The sequence below is a fragment of the Cydia strobilella genome, chromosome 5, assembly GCF_947568885.1.
Source record: "Cydia strobilella chromosome 5, ilCydStro3.1, whole genome shotgun sequence".
Classification (NCBI taxonomy): Eukaryota; Metazoa; Arthropoda; class Insecta; order Lepidoptera; family Tortricidae; genus Cydia; species Cydia strobilella.
Window position 1 is genome coordinate 4,612,344 of NC_086045.1, and position 20,813 is coordinate 4,633,156.

Genomic DNA, 20,813 nt, shown 5'->3' on the forward strand with positions numbered 1-20,813 from the left:
GATTACTATAGGTCCACATAAGGAGGTTTTAACTTTATCAATCTATTATGTGCATTTATAAAGTATATTTAGAAGAAGCGATTTCGAGAAATTCAACCCCTAAGGGGGTTAAAGAGGGGATGAAAGTTTGTAAGTATGGGGTTCGTTTTATTTTAAGCTAGGAATTTAAAACTTTGCAAAAAGGCATTTTATTAAAAAACAAGAAAACTAATTTCAGCGTTTTTGAAAATTCATCCACTAAGGTGGTGAAAAGGAGGTTGAAAGTTTGTATAGAAATCAAATATTTTTTAGTGTGTCAGACTTGAATATTTGTATAAACGCATATTATTAAAATACAAGAAAATTACTTTCAGCGTTTTTAAAAAATCATCTAAATCTTACAAATTAATTCATAAGTTCTTGATAATTCAACCCCTATATATAAAGGGGTCAAAAAGGGGACAGAAGTTGAAACTTGGTAAAAGGGCATTATATTAAAATAGACGAAAACTGATGATATCACCGTTTTTGAAGAATTCATTCCCTAAGTTGGTGAAAAAAGGGTTAAAAGTTTGCATCGGGAACGATTTTTTTTGTAAATATTAGTGAACTTAAAATGTCGTAAAAATACACAATAATAGAAGAATATTGCTGCATAATGTTCTATGCTCAAGGTAGAATATGTTATAACCATCAACCTACAAATCCACGCGTACGAAGTCGCGGGCAACAGCTAGTATTTTATAATTAATATATATTAAATTTCTCTGTCGCCGCTGCAGAGGCTGCAATATTAGTTTAATATGTATATATAGGTAAATAAAGGCAGGAATGAAAATGCTAAAATGTTAAGTGACTATTAACAACTCCTAAAAACAGGATGATTAATTATTAATAACTCCTGAAAACAAAAATGGACGTATAGTCACATTATGCTTATAGCCAATTGTATTTTACCTACTGTGCGTCCGTATTAGATTAATTGCCCTGTCGATTGCATTGCGTGCGCTGTCAGCTCCAATCAATTTTACAATTAATAAAATACTTGCCATCATTAGTTTCAAGCTCCACATGTTTGGCACTCACGATTCTGGTATTTTAACTATTTTATCTTGGAAGCCATCATCACGAATGTAAAAACACGTGTAGCTCGGGTGTCTGTTGTAAAACAATTGAATAGTGCTCAGAAATCTACGTAACTTGATGGGTTTGTTTTAGGTACCCAATTACCCATGCTTTATAACTTGTAACATACAATGAAAAGTGACCAGTGTGAGTGTGGTGTGTGAGAGTTATAAATGTTATAATTGATACCTATACCTCGTGAAAACCCATAGTGTTTTGAAATTAGGTACTACGTCCATAAGGAATGTTGACTTTAGGTAAATTAAATTATGAGTGGTGTCATAAGCCATAAAAGTCACACCCAACTGGAAATCTAGGAAATATTAAATCTTAACGAGTTTCATCGTTACTCTGGCTGTCATTTAGAAAATACAAATCACATCTGTTGCATCCTGCACGATTCGTATGCTAATGGCTACACGCAATACAATGATTTTACTGAGTTTTATAACTATAATAACACGAGTTTGCATTGTGCTAAGCTTTAACAATTTTACCATTGAAGTTAACGAAATACCACAGAATATAATAGAGAACTGCATAATAGACATATTAACATCAAAAACACAGTTTAAGTCCATAGTAACTGTGATTAACACTGACGCTGTATCGAACAGATTTCTTCAGCAGATCCATTCAATCAATAATGTTAATATCTGCATAAAAGACGTAAATGCATCGATCAAAGTAGTACCCACAATTTATTTAATACATGTCAATGATGGGATAGAATTTGAGGATCTTCTTGACGATCTAGACAGGGATTGGAATCGCGAACCTGAGGCTTTATTCATCGTAATAGTGAAAAGTAACCCTGAAGATTATAAAGAGTGTGTTGCAGCAGTATTCAGATCGTTATGGGAGTATCATTTAATACACGTGCTTGTAATCGTTAAGTACATGGACAATGATGCATCAGTTTACACTTACTTCCCTTATGCGGAAGGCCGGTGTGGTCGAGACTACAGCACTCTGGTCCAGCTGTGCGACTGCAGCAGTGTGGGAGAAGTGGACGTCGTTGGCAAACTACGCGAATATGATACACCTGTTTTAGACAACTGCACATTGGACGTCGCAATCCGTCATTATCCTCCTTTAGTCTTCTGCAGTCCTGTGACGAAGAATTTAAATATTGGTGCCGATAAGCTAAATGTTGGCGTCGAACGATTTCTCATTGAACTTTTATTTGAAAGAAGGAACATTTCCTTGAATTACACGTGTTTGCTCGAGACAGAAAATGCTGGATATATTTCAGATAATTTTACGTTTAGTGGCATCGTAGGTAAACTGTACGAGAATGAGTTCGACTTGATATTTGGTGGATTAAGTTTGAACACTAGACGAGTAAAATTCTTTGACTACTTGTGTTTTCATTTGGCATATGAAGATATGTATGTTACCGTGACGCACACAACGTCTTTAATTGAAAGATGGAAAATAGTTTACTTGATGTTTCATGCCAATGTTTGGATTCTGTTATTGTTCATAATGGTGTTTTGTGCAGTACTGCTTACAGATTTTGGGAATTTCTGGATAATTCAAGCAAGACATACCATAATGACGGAGTTTCTAAATCTTTTTGGGCATGCTACTCAGAATATAAACTTAGTAATGAGAAAAAAACTTTTCAAAAATGTTTTAATAATATGTTGGATGTGGTTTATTTTTTTCATTAACTGTTTTTACCAGACAAGGTTGTTAAGTTTTACGATATATCCTTTTCATAAGCCGCAATTAGACCAGTACCTTTCTTTGTACGACTACAATTTAACTCCGTGTATCCCAATTGACATAGTATCATTTTTGAAAAATGCCGGAAATGTTGTTATTATAAATGATGAACGTATGGATACGAGCAATTGTAAGACAGCTGAAATGGCCTTGGATGAAGTAGCAAAGAACAAAAATAAATACACAGTGGCAATGTACTTTCAGTATCTTTGGTGGCTTCGAAATAATCTGAAGCAAAAAGAGCGAGTTCATCTGATGAAGGAGAGTGTGTACAGTAATATTTATGGGTTGTTTTTTAAGCGCGGTTTTCCGCTGCTGGAGTCGTTGAACTCGCTCATGCTGCGTCTGCCGGAGCACGGGTTCGTGCAGGGCTTCATGGACCTGCTTGGTTTCCCGCGTCATTCGCGTCAACAACCAGCGGCCCGTGCTTCATTCGAAGTACCCAAAACCCCTTTAAAACTGAAGGATTTTCCCATCGCTTTCGGCATCCTCGCTACTGGTATAGCTTTCTCGTTCATGGCATTTATAAAAGAAATCACGCACAAACGTAAACTTGGTGGTAGAAGAAATGGGTTTAGATCCTTTTTAATGTGATCGCCAATCACAGGTTATAAAGTTAATGTTTACCGTCAACCGGGGTGAATAGGGATGGCGGGGTGAATAAGGTCAAAAACCGGGAATGAGGATAAAAATTACACTATAAATTTGCATCAATGTCAAAATTATGCTTATCTTTTTATCATGATCGTCAAACATTACGTACTAAAAATACAAAACAAATTAAAATAATTTTCTCTCCCAATAAGGATCGTCATATAAGTATGTATAAACAAAAACATGTCAAAAATTGATGTCGATCTTAGCAATTTAGAATCATCATTAAATGTCAAACAATATAAAGTATCACAAAAGAAGTAAATGTCATTTTTAAAATACAATAAATCATTTGAATCATAAATAAAATTACATATATATATCATTACAAATTCAATTCCATGAAGTCACTTATAGAGTACAGAGGGTTATCCAAAAAAAGGTTTCTCAATTTGCGCTTAAATGCTTCGTCACACGGCAAATTTTTTAGGTCAACAGGTAGTTGTTCGTAGTAAGTTGGGCCAATGACTCGAGGGTTCTTACTTGAAAGTGCCATGCGACGGGGAATTGTTCTCAGACGCCCTCTGCAGACGCTCTCTCTTTTATGTCGCACTCTGATAATTTTTTAACAAACTAGGTACTTAAGTAACATACACAAATTGTATCATAAAATCTACTATTATTTTACGCATGATACAATTTGTGTGGGATTATTCCGATTTTTATCCCTAATCACCCCGGATAACGGTATTTATTTTATTAATAAATTGAATAATAATAAAATTTTAGAATAAACAAGTGTTTGAAAAATGTTGTTTTATTTTCTACATATACAATTTCATTGTTTGGTATGTCGTCTATAGTAAATGCATTATGCACAGTTTGAAATGAGACTGTCCCTGACAGACACCTACCTCGTTTATTTTCTGCCTCCACTTGTACACCCAGCTTCAAAAGTGCATGGCAACTTTACAAGTATTATAACTGTATACTGTAACAATTTTATGGGTTTTGGGCCTGAAATAAAGGTTTTCTCATTATTATTTTATGCTAGCGAGGCCCTTTTCTTTCACTGTGCCCGAAGGAGCCTCGCGCGAGGCCCCCCTTGGGGCGCGAGGCCGTGGGTGAAGGCCCACTTTGCCTACGCCTAATAGCTACGCCACTGATTTTGTGAATGAATTCCATTCATAATGTGTCCATGTTGTCCATGTAATTTTTGCAGCTCACTGTACATGACCTATTTGGTTACAGGACCTTTTTACGCAAGTGTACAAACGAAGAAAGTAAACCTGTCACATTCAAAGTTTGAACTGCCTTGACTAAAGAGAATATAACACTACGTTGCCTTGACAATCTTGACATGGGAGCTTTTTGAGTAATATTTAACAAATCGAATTAATTAACACTTAAAATCATCAATTCATTAAAGCGACAATTTTTGTACTCGCTTTTTTTATTGTATTGTTTTTGTGAGATGGTCGGTAAGGGTGATACCAAGAACAGCCGAATTTTCCACCAGTCATATGTGAAATGTTGCAAGTTACAAAACTTGACTCCTCTTAATAACTTGATTCCTTCGGCCAATGGAAAGCTCCTGGATTTTTGCGTGGACAGGATCAAATACCCGGAATGGCCGCCCATATTGAACGCCCTGAGCTGCGATCTAAGTTTACACTCGGTCGCTATACGATGCAGGCAGCAAGTAAAAACTGGTGAGTTTTTATTTTGCTAATGTACTTATTAGTTTTTTGTTCACAATTCTTTTCATGGAACTTATGGGCATAATATCATTTGATATTTAGGTGTAGTAGGAGTAGGTACCTACGCTGAAGAAATACATCGTAAGAAATTGGAAGGTCAATGGGTCAAACCCTGAAAGGGATAAGTTAAGAGACAGCTAAACTGTGGAATGAACTGTTGCCTGTGGATTTCCGGACCGATACGGCCTTCAGACCTTCAAGAAAAGAGCGTACTCCCATCTTAACTGCCGGGAACGCACTTACCACCCCTATGGTGTTGCGGGTGTCCATGGGCGACAGTAATGGCTTGCCATTAGGCGATTTAATTGTCTGCTCGTTTGCCTCCTGTATCATAAAAAAAAACTGGCCAAGTGCGAGTCGGACGGAGTCTCCTATTCCTAAATAGGGTCCCGTTTTTAAGCCCCCTCCACACTCGTGCGCGATTTGCAGACTACACTCCACACTCGCGTTCGCGGCTTCGCACCGCGATTCGCGCACGTCGCTAGTGTTGAGCGGGCTTTACCCTTTGGGTACGGAACCCTAAAAAAGACGTTTTACAGACAACGAACGAATGAAGCGAGTAATAATCTACTTTTTGCAGGATACTTTTTGAGGGTGACAGAAAACGGTTCACGTTATTTACATCTGACCTAAAATCTAACGAAGACTGCGAGTTATATCTGCTTACTTGTAAATTTTGAATCTTTATTGTATTTTTTGTAACCAGTGTGTAACCGCCATACGATAAATAAATAATTTACATGCCCCTCTTAGCATAATTGCAAAAAGTGTTGTAATCGTTATTTGTTTTACAAGGGGGCAAAGTTGTTGTTTAACCTCTCGTGCTAATATTGATACCCGAGCAAGCGAAGGATTCCAAAATTTAACCACGAGCGTAGCGAGTAGTTCGAAAAATAGAATTTAGAGCTTGCGAGGGTTTCAAGGCACGAGGGTTAAACAAATTTTGCCACCGAGTGAAACACAATTTTTTTCACCACACCAACACAAGGAAACTACAAACTGTACAATATTAAACAAAATCAAAGCAAATCAATTCAAAATCATCATTTAAAAGTCAATTCTACCAGCCAACATAAAAAAAACAACTCAAAATTTGAATTCGATCACTTTGCCTCACATGTGAAATGCAACTTACTTATCAGTTTTTGAACAATCAAGAGAGCCTTTACCAGTTGGCGTGGTGAAGAAATAATATCCCATATTGTCGAACGCACTTGGCCAACTATGATGCTTACGAGGTCACAGCGCTTAAAATGGCAGAAAGAGTTACGCATTCTTACTGTATTATCATTATTATCAAAAGCTGCATAGAGATTGTTAGTGCTCGGCATTGGTTTGACATTCTACCTTTAATTTCTCAGTTCTAGAGCAAATAGACTGTGAGCGTCTCGCGAAGACCGTGAACAAGCGAGCAGTGATCCTCACGAAGTTCATGCTGTCCAACCTGGTGGAAGCAGTAGCGCAGCTCCTAGCCGACACCACGCTTCTCAACACCTTGATCCTGGAGGGACTGCCCTTGAGGATACCTTACTTGAATCCGATAAGTGAGGTACGACAGGATGAAAACGATTTTTTAATTTTTAATATTTTGTATGGTTTTTCCCAATTCGGTAAAAGTATCTATATATCTACTTTAATAGCTTAACTGTTATAACTTTTTAAACGACAGAATTAAATACTAACGATATTTCCACACGTTTTAGTACTGTAATGCATATATACCTTGCATGATGGGGTTTTCCGATCTAATAATCCTATCTAATGTGCTTAATCTAGGTAGGTAATTTACCACTGTAAAAATTAAGGAAAAGCAAGAACCAACCTACGACACATGTCTCATTATTATTGTGCTTTATCCTGAAGTCTCGCCTCTAGGTTCTTCAGAGCAACAACTCTCTGAGCCACCTGGCGCTGCCACGCTGCCTGATCGGCGACGCGGGATGCTTGGCCATTTGTAAGGCGGTGCGGTGTCTTCCAAATATCCTGACCCTCGACTTGTCTGGCTGTGAGTTGACGCCGCTTGGGGCGTCCTACATCGCTGACTTAATCAAGGTGAGTAGCTAGACATTGTCTGGCCCTCGACTGCTTCTAGCCTCTAGAAATTTAAACAGGTCTTTTCCTTTTTTTAAAGAAACAATTTCATTTCAACTAAGACTTAACTAGAGCAACTTCATTATTAGATTGATAAGTATCTAAATTCCGCGTTCTTGCAAAAAAGTCTTGGTAGACGAATAAGGGCTAAAAGATTAACCTGGACTGCTTGGCCACAGTACCAAAAGCTGAACCGCTACAGCGAGAACTGGGTGCACACGCTCCGCTACAGGCTTCCGGAGCTGGACGCGATGGCGGGACTTCGACGCATCTCGCTGTGCGGCAACCCGCTCGGCGACGCGGGCGCCTCCGCGCTGCTCTCTGTGCTGGCCGACGACTTGTGGATCAAAGGTACTTGTTTTGTAAGACCAGCACACTGTGGAACGACGTCATACTTGTGGTTGGACATAGGAATTTTCGGTTTTTCAAGACAAGGGATAGTCCTGAACATTAGATAACATAGATTTTTTAACCGACTTCAAGATTTCAAAAGGAGGAGGTTCTCAATTCGGTTGTATGTTTTTTTTTTTTTATGTTTGTTACTCCATAACTGTCATTTCTGGACCTATATTGAAAATTTCTTTTTTTGATTGTAAGTATGTACATACAGAGTGATTTTAGTATTTTCATCAACAAATCAAGCATTTACATTTAAAAAAGTGACATTTGATGAAGTGGAACTGCTGATGATGATCAGAACGGAACTCTTTAATGACGCATACTTCACGTTTGGCGATTTGTCCTTTTCGTTATGTTTGTTAAGCAAGTTAGGTTTTCAAGACACATTTTTGTCAAGTTCGAGTTCTGATGATGGGATCCATGAGGAATCGAGGGAACTCCTCAAATGTGAAAGGCATACATATATTGATTTTTGTATTTTTATCAACAAATCCAGCATTTCCATTTAAAAAAGTGACATTTGATGAAGTGGAGCTACTGATGATGATCAGAAATATCAGAATGGAACTCTTTAATGACGCATAGTTCACGTTTGGCGGTTTTTCTTCTTTTTTATGTTTGTTAAGCAAGTTAAGTTTTCAAGACACATTTTTGTCAAGCTCGAGTTCTGATGATGGGATCCATAAGGAACCGAGGGAACTCCTCAAATGTGAAAGGCATACATATAGTGATTTTTGTATTTTCATCAACAACGCCTAAATTCACGTTTAGCGATTTATTCTCTTCGTTATGGGCCCAAACCCAAACTTGGACCTGGACTTTTTTTTGAACTGCGATCCTCGCAGAACCGAACTGCTATCAGAAAAGTGGGTTAGGTTAGGTTAGAACTGTGACCCTCACAGAAACGAAATGCTATCAAAACATTGGGTTAGGTTAGGTTAGAACTGTGACCCTTACAGAAACGAAATGCTACTAGAAAAGTGGGTTGTTTTACCTAAGCTCCTTTTAGTTAGTCAAAAGATGCTGTCTTTTTCATTTCATTGTCTGGAGTGCAACATCAACAATAAGTAACCTTTCAACGGCATCCCCCATTGAAGTCGTTTTATTTTTCTTAAAAATTATGTTAGTACAATAATAAGTTATCGTCAAAATACCGAAAATGTGGTACAGTGCGGCAACGTCCGGCGTTGGCATTGGCAGATTGGATTGGTTGGTAGTGGATGCTGATCGTCCGAGACAGTCGTCCGGACAGCTCCGACCGAAATTTGCCGATGTCTCGGTTTTGTTGAAAAGTACACTACGTGTACGTTCAGGAGCATTCAGAAATGAATTCAGAGTCTGGTTGAGACTGCACGCTGCATACAGTGTCACATATGCTATGGCAATGTCTGTCCGTCTTTACCTCTGGCCTCTGTCACTGTAAATGTTAAACTATGTCCTACAATTCAGTACGCCAGTGGTAGTGCCCACCGATACTAAAGCGTCCAGACGTAAATATCTCCCATTTCAGCCGTGGACCTCCAGAATTGCGAGGCGTCAGAGTCGACGGCCACGGCGGCTCTGCTCGCGCTCCAGTCCAACACGACCATGGTGGTGCTAGATCTCCGCCACAACTCCATTTGCGGCGAGTCGCTGGCGAACGTGCGGACTGCACTCAGGAAAAATGAGACTGGGGTTGGGGAACAGGTCAGTCACGTTTGTTAGGCATTCCCTTTGCCAACATCGAGAATCTAAATTTACCTAATTTTCTGCTTCCCTTTCACTTGTATTATTCTCTGAATCTGTCTCACAAGTCATATTAACCTCGACCTATGTCACCGGTCACTAAAATCTTTTCAACTAACTTATCTTGCAGTATACGTGGCTGAGCAGTGTCAGCATGTGTTCTGGCGATGGTTTTAGGCTGGTCAAACCAATCGCTTCCAGGTAATTTGCTGAATATACCTACAAATAAAGGTAGAAAAGTAACCTAGTCGCAACTCTTTAACACTTCCACTCGTGATACTTTCACTTGATAGGTATTTTAAAGCGAATTTTTTAACTAGAAATGGAGTAAGCAAAGACCGGATGGGGCTGAACCAGAAGAGCGCACCAATGAAACACACCAGCAACAAAAATACTATCAACAAGAGGGAAAAGTAAGCAGTTAATATACCTAAGTACATTTATTTATTTGTCTAAAGCGCCCTCCAGACAATGGGCGTGAATCGCGGCGCGACTTCGCGAAGAGAACAATTCGCGAAGTTGACGTATGACTCCACACTCGCACAACTTCGCGGCGATTTCGCAGTTTTTTTTTGCGCCAAGCGGCAAGATGGCGGAAAAGCATCAGCTGATCGAGTTTAACTATTAGTTATCTACGGCATCATACGTGATTTAGCTGTTTTTCCATTTTGTTTTGTTGTAAAACCTTAAAATATAGCCGCTTAATACAATATATATTCGTTGAATACAAAATTGTCAAATATGTGACCAGGGTGTGATAAGGATGGGGGTAGATGTCAAAAAATCTTGAAATTCGTGTGACGTAATTTATGGATGACCCCTAAAGAGTATTATATTATATTGTAATTCCTAAGACCTGTATTGGCTGTATTATTCTCACAGAGACTACGCGGAGATACTAGAGCAACAGCTCCAAGAGGAGGTGTCGCACCGGCAACAGCTGGAGGAGCTGAACTCGCAGCTCGTCGAGCAGATGAAGCAGTTACAGCAGCAACAGCTGCGCCGGTGGCGGGACGCGGAATCCTTCGGTACTGACACATCAATAACGAACTTAATTCAATATTATAGTGGAAGATACCTACTGGAAAGTCCCAACCATAAGTGTTATGTTGTACTGTTAACCATTTTACTGATTCCACATAGATAATAATCAAACTCAAATGAGAAAAGAGATCTTGCCGCTGCCTCCTTAGAGTGCAGTTAAATCATGTTTCGAGTTTATCCAAGGCTAAGTGCTACCATGCCAATGTTGTTGCCGCGGCATGATCCGAGTACGGATGCACGCAGGGCATTGAGTGCCCACATGATAGATAGATAGTTATGGAAATTACATGTTATTTTCACTTAAAAATATCACAAATTCACAAAAAGATCGTCAAATGTAAACCATAAATAATAATTAGCAATAAAACAAAAAATAAGATAATCATTCAAACCAATAATGTGAACAAAAAGAAATAAAATTTATAAATAAAATAGTCAAATTCTGAATTGAAGTCATTTAAATATGAAATGTCAATGTTGTATATACGCACATGCAAAGTGAAGTCTGATTGCCCCTGTCTGCTGCTCTTGTCGCTCCCGTTTCTTTAACTGCCGCCAAAAAAAACATCAATAGGAAGCGCTGGAAGCGTTTAACCGATGTCCCAGCTCCGTTTTCTACGTAGGTAGATACCCTCAAGTATTATTCTGTTATCTCAGTCTTGCGTCAATCAGTCTCATTTCTTGATAGATTATGAATTATGACGCAACGCTGACTTTTTTCTTTGCTACTCTTTGTTCATTAAACCCTCGAGACTGATGCTGTAGCCGCTCTTTCGAAATACTTCACTACATAGTCTGCCGTAGCGGTGTACAGTGAGGTTCGAAATTACATGGAGAAGTTATGAATGAATTCCATTCATAGACCATGCAATTTCGAACCCCACTGTACCTAATTCAGGTTTTATATTCCGTTGTTCCAGGTTCCGAGCAGTCCCTGGAGGCAAGCTCGCGGTCCGGCAGCTCTGGCTCGTCGTGTTCCGTGCCGATCGATCAGAGCACGCTGTCTTACATCCAGCAGGCCTTCCGGGACATTTACGCCTTCATCAAGAACAACCAGTGCGCGGGGTGAGGTCTATATACTATCTCGGTGTAATTTAAGCCTAATCGCATCGATCCGGCGCGTCATTGAACCTTGTCGGAATAAAGGTTGATATGGGCTTGCGCCGTGCCGTGCCGTGCGCGTCAGTATCAGTTCGTCTTTGGCGGTAAAAGGGTTACCGTCTTGACAATAGAAGCTTCGTTCAGATATTTCTGAACACTACGGGCGCTTCGATATATCTGATGACGACTGTAGGTACAACTTGCTGGTTGTGCTTGTCCTACAGCTAGTGCTCGCTAGTTTTACCACAACAGATTTTGGGTCTACAATGCCGTGGCACCTAATAGGACAAACATATCCAAGATAAAGCTTGTTTTGAAATATAAAAGTCTATAATTGTATGGCAAGGTTAAATTCATCAGTGCCGCAAGCGCCTTCTACACGGCTGGCTGAGCTTCCGAGGGCCCAATGTCATCCCCACTTTGGTAGTGGCACCAGTGGCTCAGTAAAAAGTTATTAAGGTTCCGTATTCAACTAGGAACCCTCTGTGAAAATTTCAACTATATAGCTATATAGCTATCACGGTTGATGAGATACAGCCTGGTGACAGACAGACGGACAGAGGAGTCTTAGTAATAAGGTCCCGTTTTTACCCTTTGGGTACGGTACGGAACTCTAATACTTAAACCTCAGAATAATGACTAAAGCAAAGAAGCCGGGCAAAAATAAAAGCTTGGTAAAAGATATCGTATTCACAACACGTTATTACTTTTTGTCTATGAGTGAGTGAGACAACAATCCGCAAGTTCTTTCGTTTTTTTCAGTATTGTCATAAGATAAACTGAGGGTAATGTCAAATGGTCCTATGTGGTTCTATAATATAATCCAGCCAAATAAAATATATGTTCGTTATTTCACAGGTAGGTGTCAACTGTAACAACTTGACATAGTCGTATTATTTTAGTTGAAATATTTCGGGATGTTTCAGCGGTCATCTTGGTTTTTTTTAATTATATTTTTGCTATTCCTGAATGATTGTTGGAATACGTGCTGAGTTTTTATTTGTAATGGTTTGAAGTTCCCTTTGTGATAATGTCTTGTGTGATCGAGGGCTGTAAATCGCATACAGGAAGAAAAGAAAATACGCACGAACCGATAACCTTTAATCGGTGAGTTTTGTTCAATTTTGAAGAAATTTATTTATAGGACCTGACCCTAAACATAGAAATCGATATGTTGTTTATGTAAATATTACTTGCATTCAAGTCTATATAGATTTTTGCATATATTTTCGAACTTTTCTGCTAAGTATGAAAGGTTATATTTTTGGCATAGTGATGTATCGACCTCAGATCAATAACCTATCGACATTTACAGCTTTCTTATAGTTTGGCCCAGGACTGTCTCATTTTAATTGATGAGTACAGTCAAGGGCATAAATATATATACATTCCCAGTCTCAAAAATATGTGTACGCTCAGACAATAAAATCGTGTTCACATATTTTTAAGCCATTTGTCTGGATCGATATTTTTGCCTTCGACTGTACCTATAGTTTTCTTTGTTCTTACTTACTGACAGATTGTGTTTGCCAGACTATAGTTTAATACTAAAAACCGGTCAAGTGCGGGTCGGACGCGCGCACCAAGGGGACCGTACTTTTTAGTATTTGTTGTTATAGCGGCAACAGAAATACATCATCTGTGAAAATTTCAACTGTCTAGCTATCACGGTTCATGAGATACAGCCTGGTGACAGACAGACGGACAGCGAAGTATTAGTAATAGGGTCCCGTTTTTACCCTTTGGGTACGGAACCCTAATAAAAAAGACATTAATGATCATTGATGAATGTTCCTTTTATTAATATTGTTGGTCACAAAACTCAACTTTTTATTTCAGATTTCCAAAGGACGAGGAATAGGGGATATTACTGCAATGTTCTGCCACCAGAGTGCAGCACTAGCTTTTTTAGTGCACCGTAGAGTAACTTGTTCATACTGTACCTTTAACAGGTTTTTGACAAGTTTTCAGGGGACCTACCGGAAAACTCGAATCCGAAATTTCGTTATCTAGCTGCCTCTTTATCGCTCGAATACGCAAGAGTGACAGAGATGTTAGATAACGAAAGTTCGATTTTCTTGTTTCGCGATAGACCCTCAGATTGTGATAGTGGCGCCACCTACGCCAAGTTTCGCGTAATATTCCCTATTATTAAATAATAAAAAAATATTACACGAACGTTTTTTTTATTATTTCCTATTTGGTACAGTCAGCTGCAGAGAAAAGGTACCCCACGTCCATACTAATTTACAGAACTTTGTATGCAGGGGGGTGCCTTTTCTCTGCAGCTGACTGTACATGACTAGAAACTATACTTAGTCTTTTAGCATTAGAAAAAACGGTAAACCATTTCCACGTGTCTTTTTATTGACAAGTTTTTTTATAAATATAACAATATTTTACTTATGAAAGCAAAAGTATGTAAATGATCGTATATTATATTTGTTGTGACTTATTTTCAAAGTGTTTTTCGATAAAACGACACGTTAAGATCGCTCGCCTTCTTTCTAATGATAAAAAAACGAGAGGTATAGTTAGACGGTTCTGTAGACTGCAAATGAGATAAAAGCTATATTAGGTACATGCATTAATCCTCATATCAGGCGGCTCTTTGATTCCAAGGATTGCATAATTTTTATACTTTTTAATGATTTTTAGAATATGAAAATTATAAAAAGTGTAAAAGTTATGCAATCCTTGTATTCCACGCATTTCATTTCATTTCATTTCAACGAGCCGCCTGCTACAGATTTCTTGAAATTGCCGCGTTTTTTCAGGTTCAACTTTCATTAGCCAGCTATTATCAATTTGCCAATTTCGTGATTATTATTTTACACGGCACATAAACTTATGCATAATTTATCGATATAAAAAGTCGACACAGTTACATCCCTAGCAAATTATCAGACTTATGACACCGTACGTAAATGAGAAATAACAAGCATATATGCATCTCTTTTCGGCACATTATCTAATTCGTAAGGAAGTAAAGTACGGGTATACATATTTGCGAAGCATTTTTGCCCGACTTCTATGCTTTAGTCATTATTCTGAGACTTAAACCGTCACCTTATATTATCACGTTGGCAATCCGCCTCTGTTAATCCCGTCGTTAACTCGTGAAACATAAAGGCGAATTAACCATCCGTGATTGTGTTTTTTCGTATCCCATAACCTATACCGAATGACTAACTACACAATATGTAGATAAAATAATCAGTCCGGGTTTACGAAGTTATACGATCTGGCAGCCCTGGAAGCTTCCTCCTCGTTGCTGTGTACGCGGAGGAAATAAGAGCTTTAGTCTAATTGTAAGCCTTTTAAGCTAGCTAACATGTAGAGGTACCTATTATAGGTATATATTACTCATTAGGTACCTACTAAACCCGCTCTTAAACCTTTCACCCCCAGTAACTGTGAACACGAGCCGAAGGAGCGAATCGCCGAAATACCGGAATATGACGAGGAACCAGACAGGGCCACTATCGTCCCGAAGAAGGCGCAGAGCACGCACGTGAAGATGACTGAGCTGGTGAAGGTGAAGAAGATCACCAAGTCGGCGCATCTGCTCGGGCACATACAGCACATACGGGAGTCTATGCAGATGGAAACGGTTAGTACCTAAAAAGGGAATTTGAACCACAGAATAACTACCGTACATAAATTTCACTCCTTCGCAAAAGCCAGATTTAAGTATAAAATTATACATATGCGCGCCGCCTGCAAGCAAAAGCAGTTTTATGACCGAGCTGTGAGTGTCGGCACGGGGTTGTCACTTGACAAGTTTTTGTACCTATACCTACTAATTTATTATTTTTAAGATAAATATGTAGGAATTACAAACGTTTATTCTGTAAACATAAAATTTGAACTCATGAAAGAAGTTCCTGACACGCCAATTTCACACGCACACATCCGACTGCTAATATAAGTGCGTATTCACCGGGTTTGAATCAATGACTGCTCGACCTTCGACTTGTGAATGCGTGCGTACGTAAATAGGAGAAAAACCGGCTTGTTATGGAGTCACACTTACACTTTTGTCTTTGCGACATTTAGTCCGTGGTAGCGACGTCACGTTTGAAGTAATTTGACTGCTCAGTTTAGTTAATTACCTAAGTTTTCAAAATAAAATCATTTGAATGCTACAATCTGGTCTGAGCACAACTGTGAAAATGGTTTAAGGAGTGGATATTGTATCTGCGTACCGAGTTACCGATTTTAGATCTCTTGTGCATTCTGAGAGCACAATTTCTTCCTACCGCATGGGTACCCCGGCAAATCGGCAATGTACTGTTCTAAGGCGGTCTTCACATTGGATGCGGATCTGCACGCCGCTCCGGTGTGCGCGCGGCACATCGCTATATACGTAATTAGTGCTGTCTCGCTCACACACCAGAGCGACGTGCGCATCCGCATTAGTGTGACAATCGTGGAACTCTATTGAAAGCTAAACATTAGCGTAAACTTGTTTTAGAAGCCGGAGATGATCGAAAAACAAATGGGAGACACGAAGAATATTCACAACGAAGAACAGTATTTAGACGAACTGCAAGAAATGAATTCCCCTATCAAGAGTAGAAAAGTAAGTCGCACAGTTCACTCATTTCTATAGTCCACGAACTAGGTACAGATTTGGTAAATAATTTTTTTGGAGATTCCTCATAAAGGGGGCGGGGGGGGGGGGGGTCTATTTCTCATACACGCTCGCTCATTTATTAATTTTATGATTATAATTTGCTGAACATAATTGTGACTTTTCGGTAAAAATGGTGACTTAGGTGTTAGGGGAAGGGCACAAGAAAACGTTATGGCGCGATACACGGGGCGGGGGGGGGGGGGGGGCCTTAAATCTCAGAGAATTGCGTTACTTAATATTTGAACGCTCACAATTGTTGTGTTGTATCATGTTACATGTAGCCTCGCTGAACGACAATTGCGGTTCCGTGGGTGCAATTAGAAAAACCTACCTATATTTTCGATAGGTGTTTTAATGTTTATTTGGGCACAAACGGTACATGTTTCTTATAACTAGTGTCTTATACATAATTCATAAACCAGGACAGTTGCCACCACTTAATAGCTCATTAAAGAAAAACAAAATACAGGATAACTAAACTTAAAGATTAACAACGAGGGTCGAATTAGGACAGGGGCTAAATTAATGAAGATAAAACTATTTTTATACATTACATTTGCAATTAAGTGTAAAGTTACAGTGTCTTTAATTCGTTTGTTTATTTAAAACCAAAAGTACTTGACGTTTAAATTTAGACAAGGAGTCATTAAATATATCAATTTTTGAGAAAATATCATTATTAAATCTGCAAGCTCTTATCAGAAAGGAGTTTGATTTGTATTTCTTTTTAGTAAAGGGAATACAAAATAATTTATCGCTACGCCGTGTGTTCAAGCGGGGAGTTTTAAAGCTAAGTCTACTTAACAAATAAGGGGAGTCAATTAAATTTCTTAATACTTTATACAAAAATATTTGATCTTTTAATGTGCGCCGGCTTTCAAGAGACACCAGTTTATTCAGGTTAAGCGGTTGAGTTGACACAAGGTTTTTATATTTTAAATGTTTGATGAGCTTCTTTTGAATTCTTTCAATACTATGAATATAACATTTATAGCTAGGGTTCCATACTGTTGATCCATATTCCAGAATTGGTCTAACTAGCGAGTTGAAGAGTGTCAGCAAGGTGAGAGCTTCTTTGAATTCTTTACAAGTTCTCAAGATGAACCCAAGTAACCTAAAGGCTCTATTTATTAAGTTGTCGGTGTGGTCGCTGAATAATAATTTGCTATCCAAATAAATACCTAAATCTTTAATGGTAGAAACTACATAATTGCACGTTGTTTATAAGGTAGTCGTAGTTAATAAATTGTTTTTTTCTACTGAACGTTATTATGTTACACTTATTTATATTTAAGTGCAAATGATTTAATTGACAATATATATGCAATCGGGTTAAGTCTTCCTGTAAAGCTTGACAATCACTTATGCTCTTAACAAGTTTCAGTATCTTTTTATCGTCGGCGTATAAAAGGCAGGTTGAAGATTTTAGATGGGAAGTAACGTCGTTAATAAAAACATTAAAGAACAGGGGCCCCAAATGAGATCCTTGAGGGACGCCGGAGCTGACAGGGACAAAACTAGAACAGAAACCCTTAACAGCTACAGCCTGAGATCGGTCCCGCAGATACGAGGTAACCCAGCGCAGGAGATCGCCATGCACTCCGACTGACTCTAGTTTTTGTAAAAGTATAGGATGAGAAATTTTGTCAAAGGCTTTAGAGTAATCGGTGTACACAACATCTACCTGGTAACCGTCATTCATGCCAGACAAGATTCTATCGACGTATTCACAAAGATTAGTTTCGGTGGACTTCTTATCAACAAATCCATGCTGTTCTTGTACTAACAGGGGTCTAAGAACAGGAAAAATCTGATCATAAATAATTTTCTCAAACAATTTAGGCACTGTGTTGAGTTTAGAAATGGGCCTATAGTTCTGTACATCATGTTTATTTCCTGATTTGAAAACAGGAGTAACAAATGACTGCTTCCACAGCTTTGGCATAGTACCAGAACGCAATGACATGTTAAAAAGCGCAGCAATAGGCTCGGAAAGCTGGCTCCGACAGAGTCGCCAAAAGATTGGAGGTATTCCATCAGGGCCTGCTCCTTTCTTAGTATCGAGCCCTCTCAGGTACTTGCAGACTACATCGTGGTTTAAGTTGACATTGCTTAGATTTACAATGCTTCTGGCAACAGAACTGGTTGACTGTAAGTTAGCTAATGGTGAAGTAGGGGGTTCGAAAACTGATTGAAAGTACTGATTAAAAAGATTGCAAATACTATTCCCGGTTGTAGCTGTAAAACCAGTTCCAAGATGCATCGTGTCCGGTATGCCCGAGTGGTCACTCTTTGATTTAACGAAACGCCAAAAGTATTTACTGTTCATTTTTATTTTTGATTCTGCTAATTTTAAATACTTTTGATAACACGACTGCTGCACAAGTTTTTGTCTGTTACGAAGCATTGAGAAAGTATCGTAATCATCCAAGCGACCATAAATTTTCCATCTTTTATGAAATTTTATTTTTTCTGATATAATTCTTATTAAAGCTTTAGAATACCAAACCGGGTATTTATTATTACAATATACAACTTTTAAAGGTACATAATTAGTTATAATAGTTTCTAAGATATCGTAGAACCGTTTTACACATTGGTCCATGTCATCGAAGTCGAGGCAGCTGTTCCAATTGACCTTTGCAAGCGCAGAATTAACAGCATCATAATCGGCAGCTTGAAAAAGGCGTACCTTTCGGGGTGGTGGCCTTAGCTCGGAAAAGCTTATATTTTTAATTATAATTTGAAAGGCGGGATGGTGCTTATCCTCAGGAACCAGAGGTGAAAAACATCGTGTAGTTTCACATATCATGTTTGCCATTACTAGGTCCAACAGTTTACCATTTTCATTCAATACATAATTAAATTGATGTAAATCATTAAATGACAGAAAAGCACTAAGCATTTCAACAAGCGCGGTTCTGTTGCCAGTGGAGCCGGTTACCAGTTTCACGTAAGGTTCTGAATTAGATGATATAGTCGTCCATTGTGCTTGACTAACATTAAAGTCACCCACAATAAAAAAAGCGTCATCTACATTTTCAATCATAAAATCGGATACTGATTCGAAAAACTCGGCTTCAGCGTCTAACAAATCCGAACAGAGTGGAAAATAACAACAGAAAAAATGACACTGAGCTTTTCGGATTCCTATAGTTGTGGAAACTGATATCCTTAACAGATCGGCTGAAAAGTTGCGCGACGGCAGATGTGTGATATTCCCAATCAATAACCCACTACGGACCGCAATCAAAACTCCTCCCCCCATGGTGTCACCTCTAGCTGAGTAATCGCGATCTTTTCTATAGACATTATATCGTGAGTCAAAAAGCTCAGAGTCTAGAATACCCGGAAGTAACCAAGTCTCAGTCAAACAAATTATATCAACGTTCATGTTAAGTAAATTATTAAAGAAAATATTGGTTTTCGTACGAAGCCCGCGCACATTTTGATAGTAAACTATCAAGTCAGTATTCACTTTGTCTATGATAAGCTATATAATATATAAAAAATACTTTTGTTAAATAAACTCCCAAAATAATTTCATAAAAATAATAAATACGAATTAATTGACTCCGCTTGAACTCGACACGACTTACAAAATAGGTACTAATATTCATCGCGATAAATTTGTCAAACAATGGCTGACCCAATTTCATGTAGTTAGAAAGTAGGCTGACTATAAAGGCTATTGAATAATAAATAATATTAGGTACATTTTGCGGACGTGGGCAAAAAAAGTTTGAATGTCATTATTATTATTAAATCTAAAATTGACGCCATGGTGCCTAAGAACAGACTTCGCTATCTCTCATAGTCTCTGACTTCTCCCTACTGACCCATTTGGATTTATCACCCTGTATATCGTTCGGCGCGCATTATACATCGTTTGGTGACAGCCAAAACTCACTAATTACCATCACAAGTTCATTAGCCATAGTGAACCATATTAGTACTGAAATAAGGTTGATTTTTGTTTAATTATTTTTTAGTTATTAGTGAGTTTTGGTTGTCACCTGACGATATAAAATGATTTATCGGTAACAATAATTTTATCTATTTTTCTTATCCACAGGGCAGTACGATATCGCGGAATTCGCGAAGCAGCGGCAGCCCAGTGTCAGATTCGTCGGACACTCTAGTGTCATCGCACCACGGCCGCCGCGCACACGCACACAGCCCGCGCCGCGCGCGACACTCTCCGCGCGCCGACTCCCCCTCCCCCTCCGCCTGCCCCTCCCCGGCGCGCGCGCTCAACCCGCGCGAAGCGCTATATTCCTCCTCAGATGACAGTTCGTAATTTTGTAGTGTTTTTAAACATTTAAATTTTGTGAGAATTAAATTATTATTTTGCAAGTTGTGTTTGTTGTGAATAGGGTGGCTAGCCAGTTAAATCAACACGATTTGAAGTTAGTATGAGAACGCATTTTGTGAAGTCACTATGAATCCGCCTTTATTTATTCTAACCCTTAACCTTGCATGTGTGTGGTGGTCAAAAATCGTGGATTCAACCCTCGGTTCAAATGCAAAGGTGCTAAAAATTCTGCCTGGATCTTATCATACACAGACAAGAGCACCGAATAAATAATATACGTACAGAAGGCTCACTGTGTAGTTTAGATATC

General features: G+C 38.7%; 2 protein-coding genes across 2 annotated transcripts; both read left to right on the forward strand.

The window, feature by feature from the left end:
- The first annotated feature begins 1,338 nt into the window (after positions 1-1,338).
- LOC134741841 (uncharacterized) lies at positions 1,339-4,118 on the forward strand. The gene has a single exon (XM_063674733.1). The coding sequence runs from the start codon at positions 1,510-1,512 to the stop codon at positions 3,427-3,429; it is 1,920 nt and encodes a 639-aa protein (XP_063530803.1). The 5' UTR covers positions 1,339-1,509; the 3' UTR covers positions 3,430-4,118.
- Positions 4,119-4,774: 656 nt separating this feature from the next.
- On the forward strand, positions 4,775-20,544 carry LOC134741337 (protein Cep78 homolog). The gene is made up of 12 exons (XM_063674086.1): positions 4,775-5,141; positions 6,551-6,738; positions 7,065-7,241; positions 7,460-7,631; positions 9,190-9,365; positions 9,535-9,605; positions 9,725-9,817; positions 10,287-10,432; positions 11,369-11,513; positions 14,961-15,162; positions 16,027-16,134; positions 20,264-20,544. The coding sequence occupies exons 1-12, from the start codon at positions 4,904-4,906 to the stop codon at positions 20,486-20,488; spliced, it is 1,941 nt and encodes a 646-aa protein (XP_063530156.1). The 5' UTR covers positions 4,775-4,903; the 3' UTR covers positions 20,489-20,544.
- The last annotated feature ends 269 nt before the right edge of the window (positions 20,545-20,813 follow it).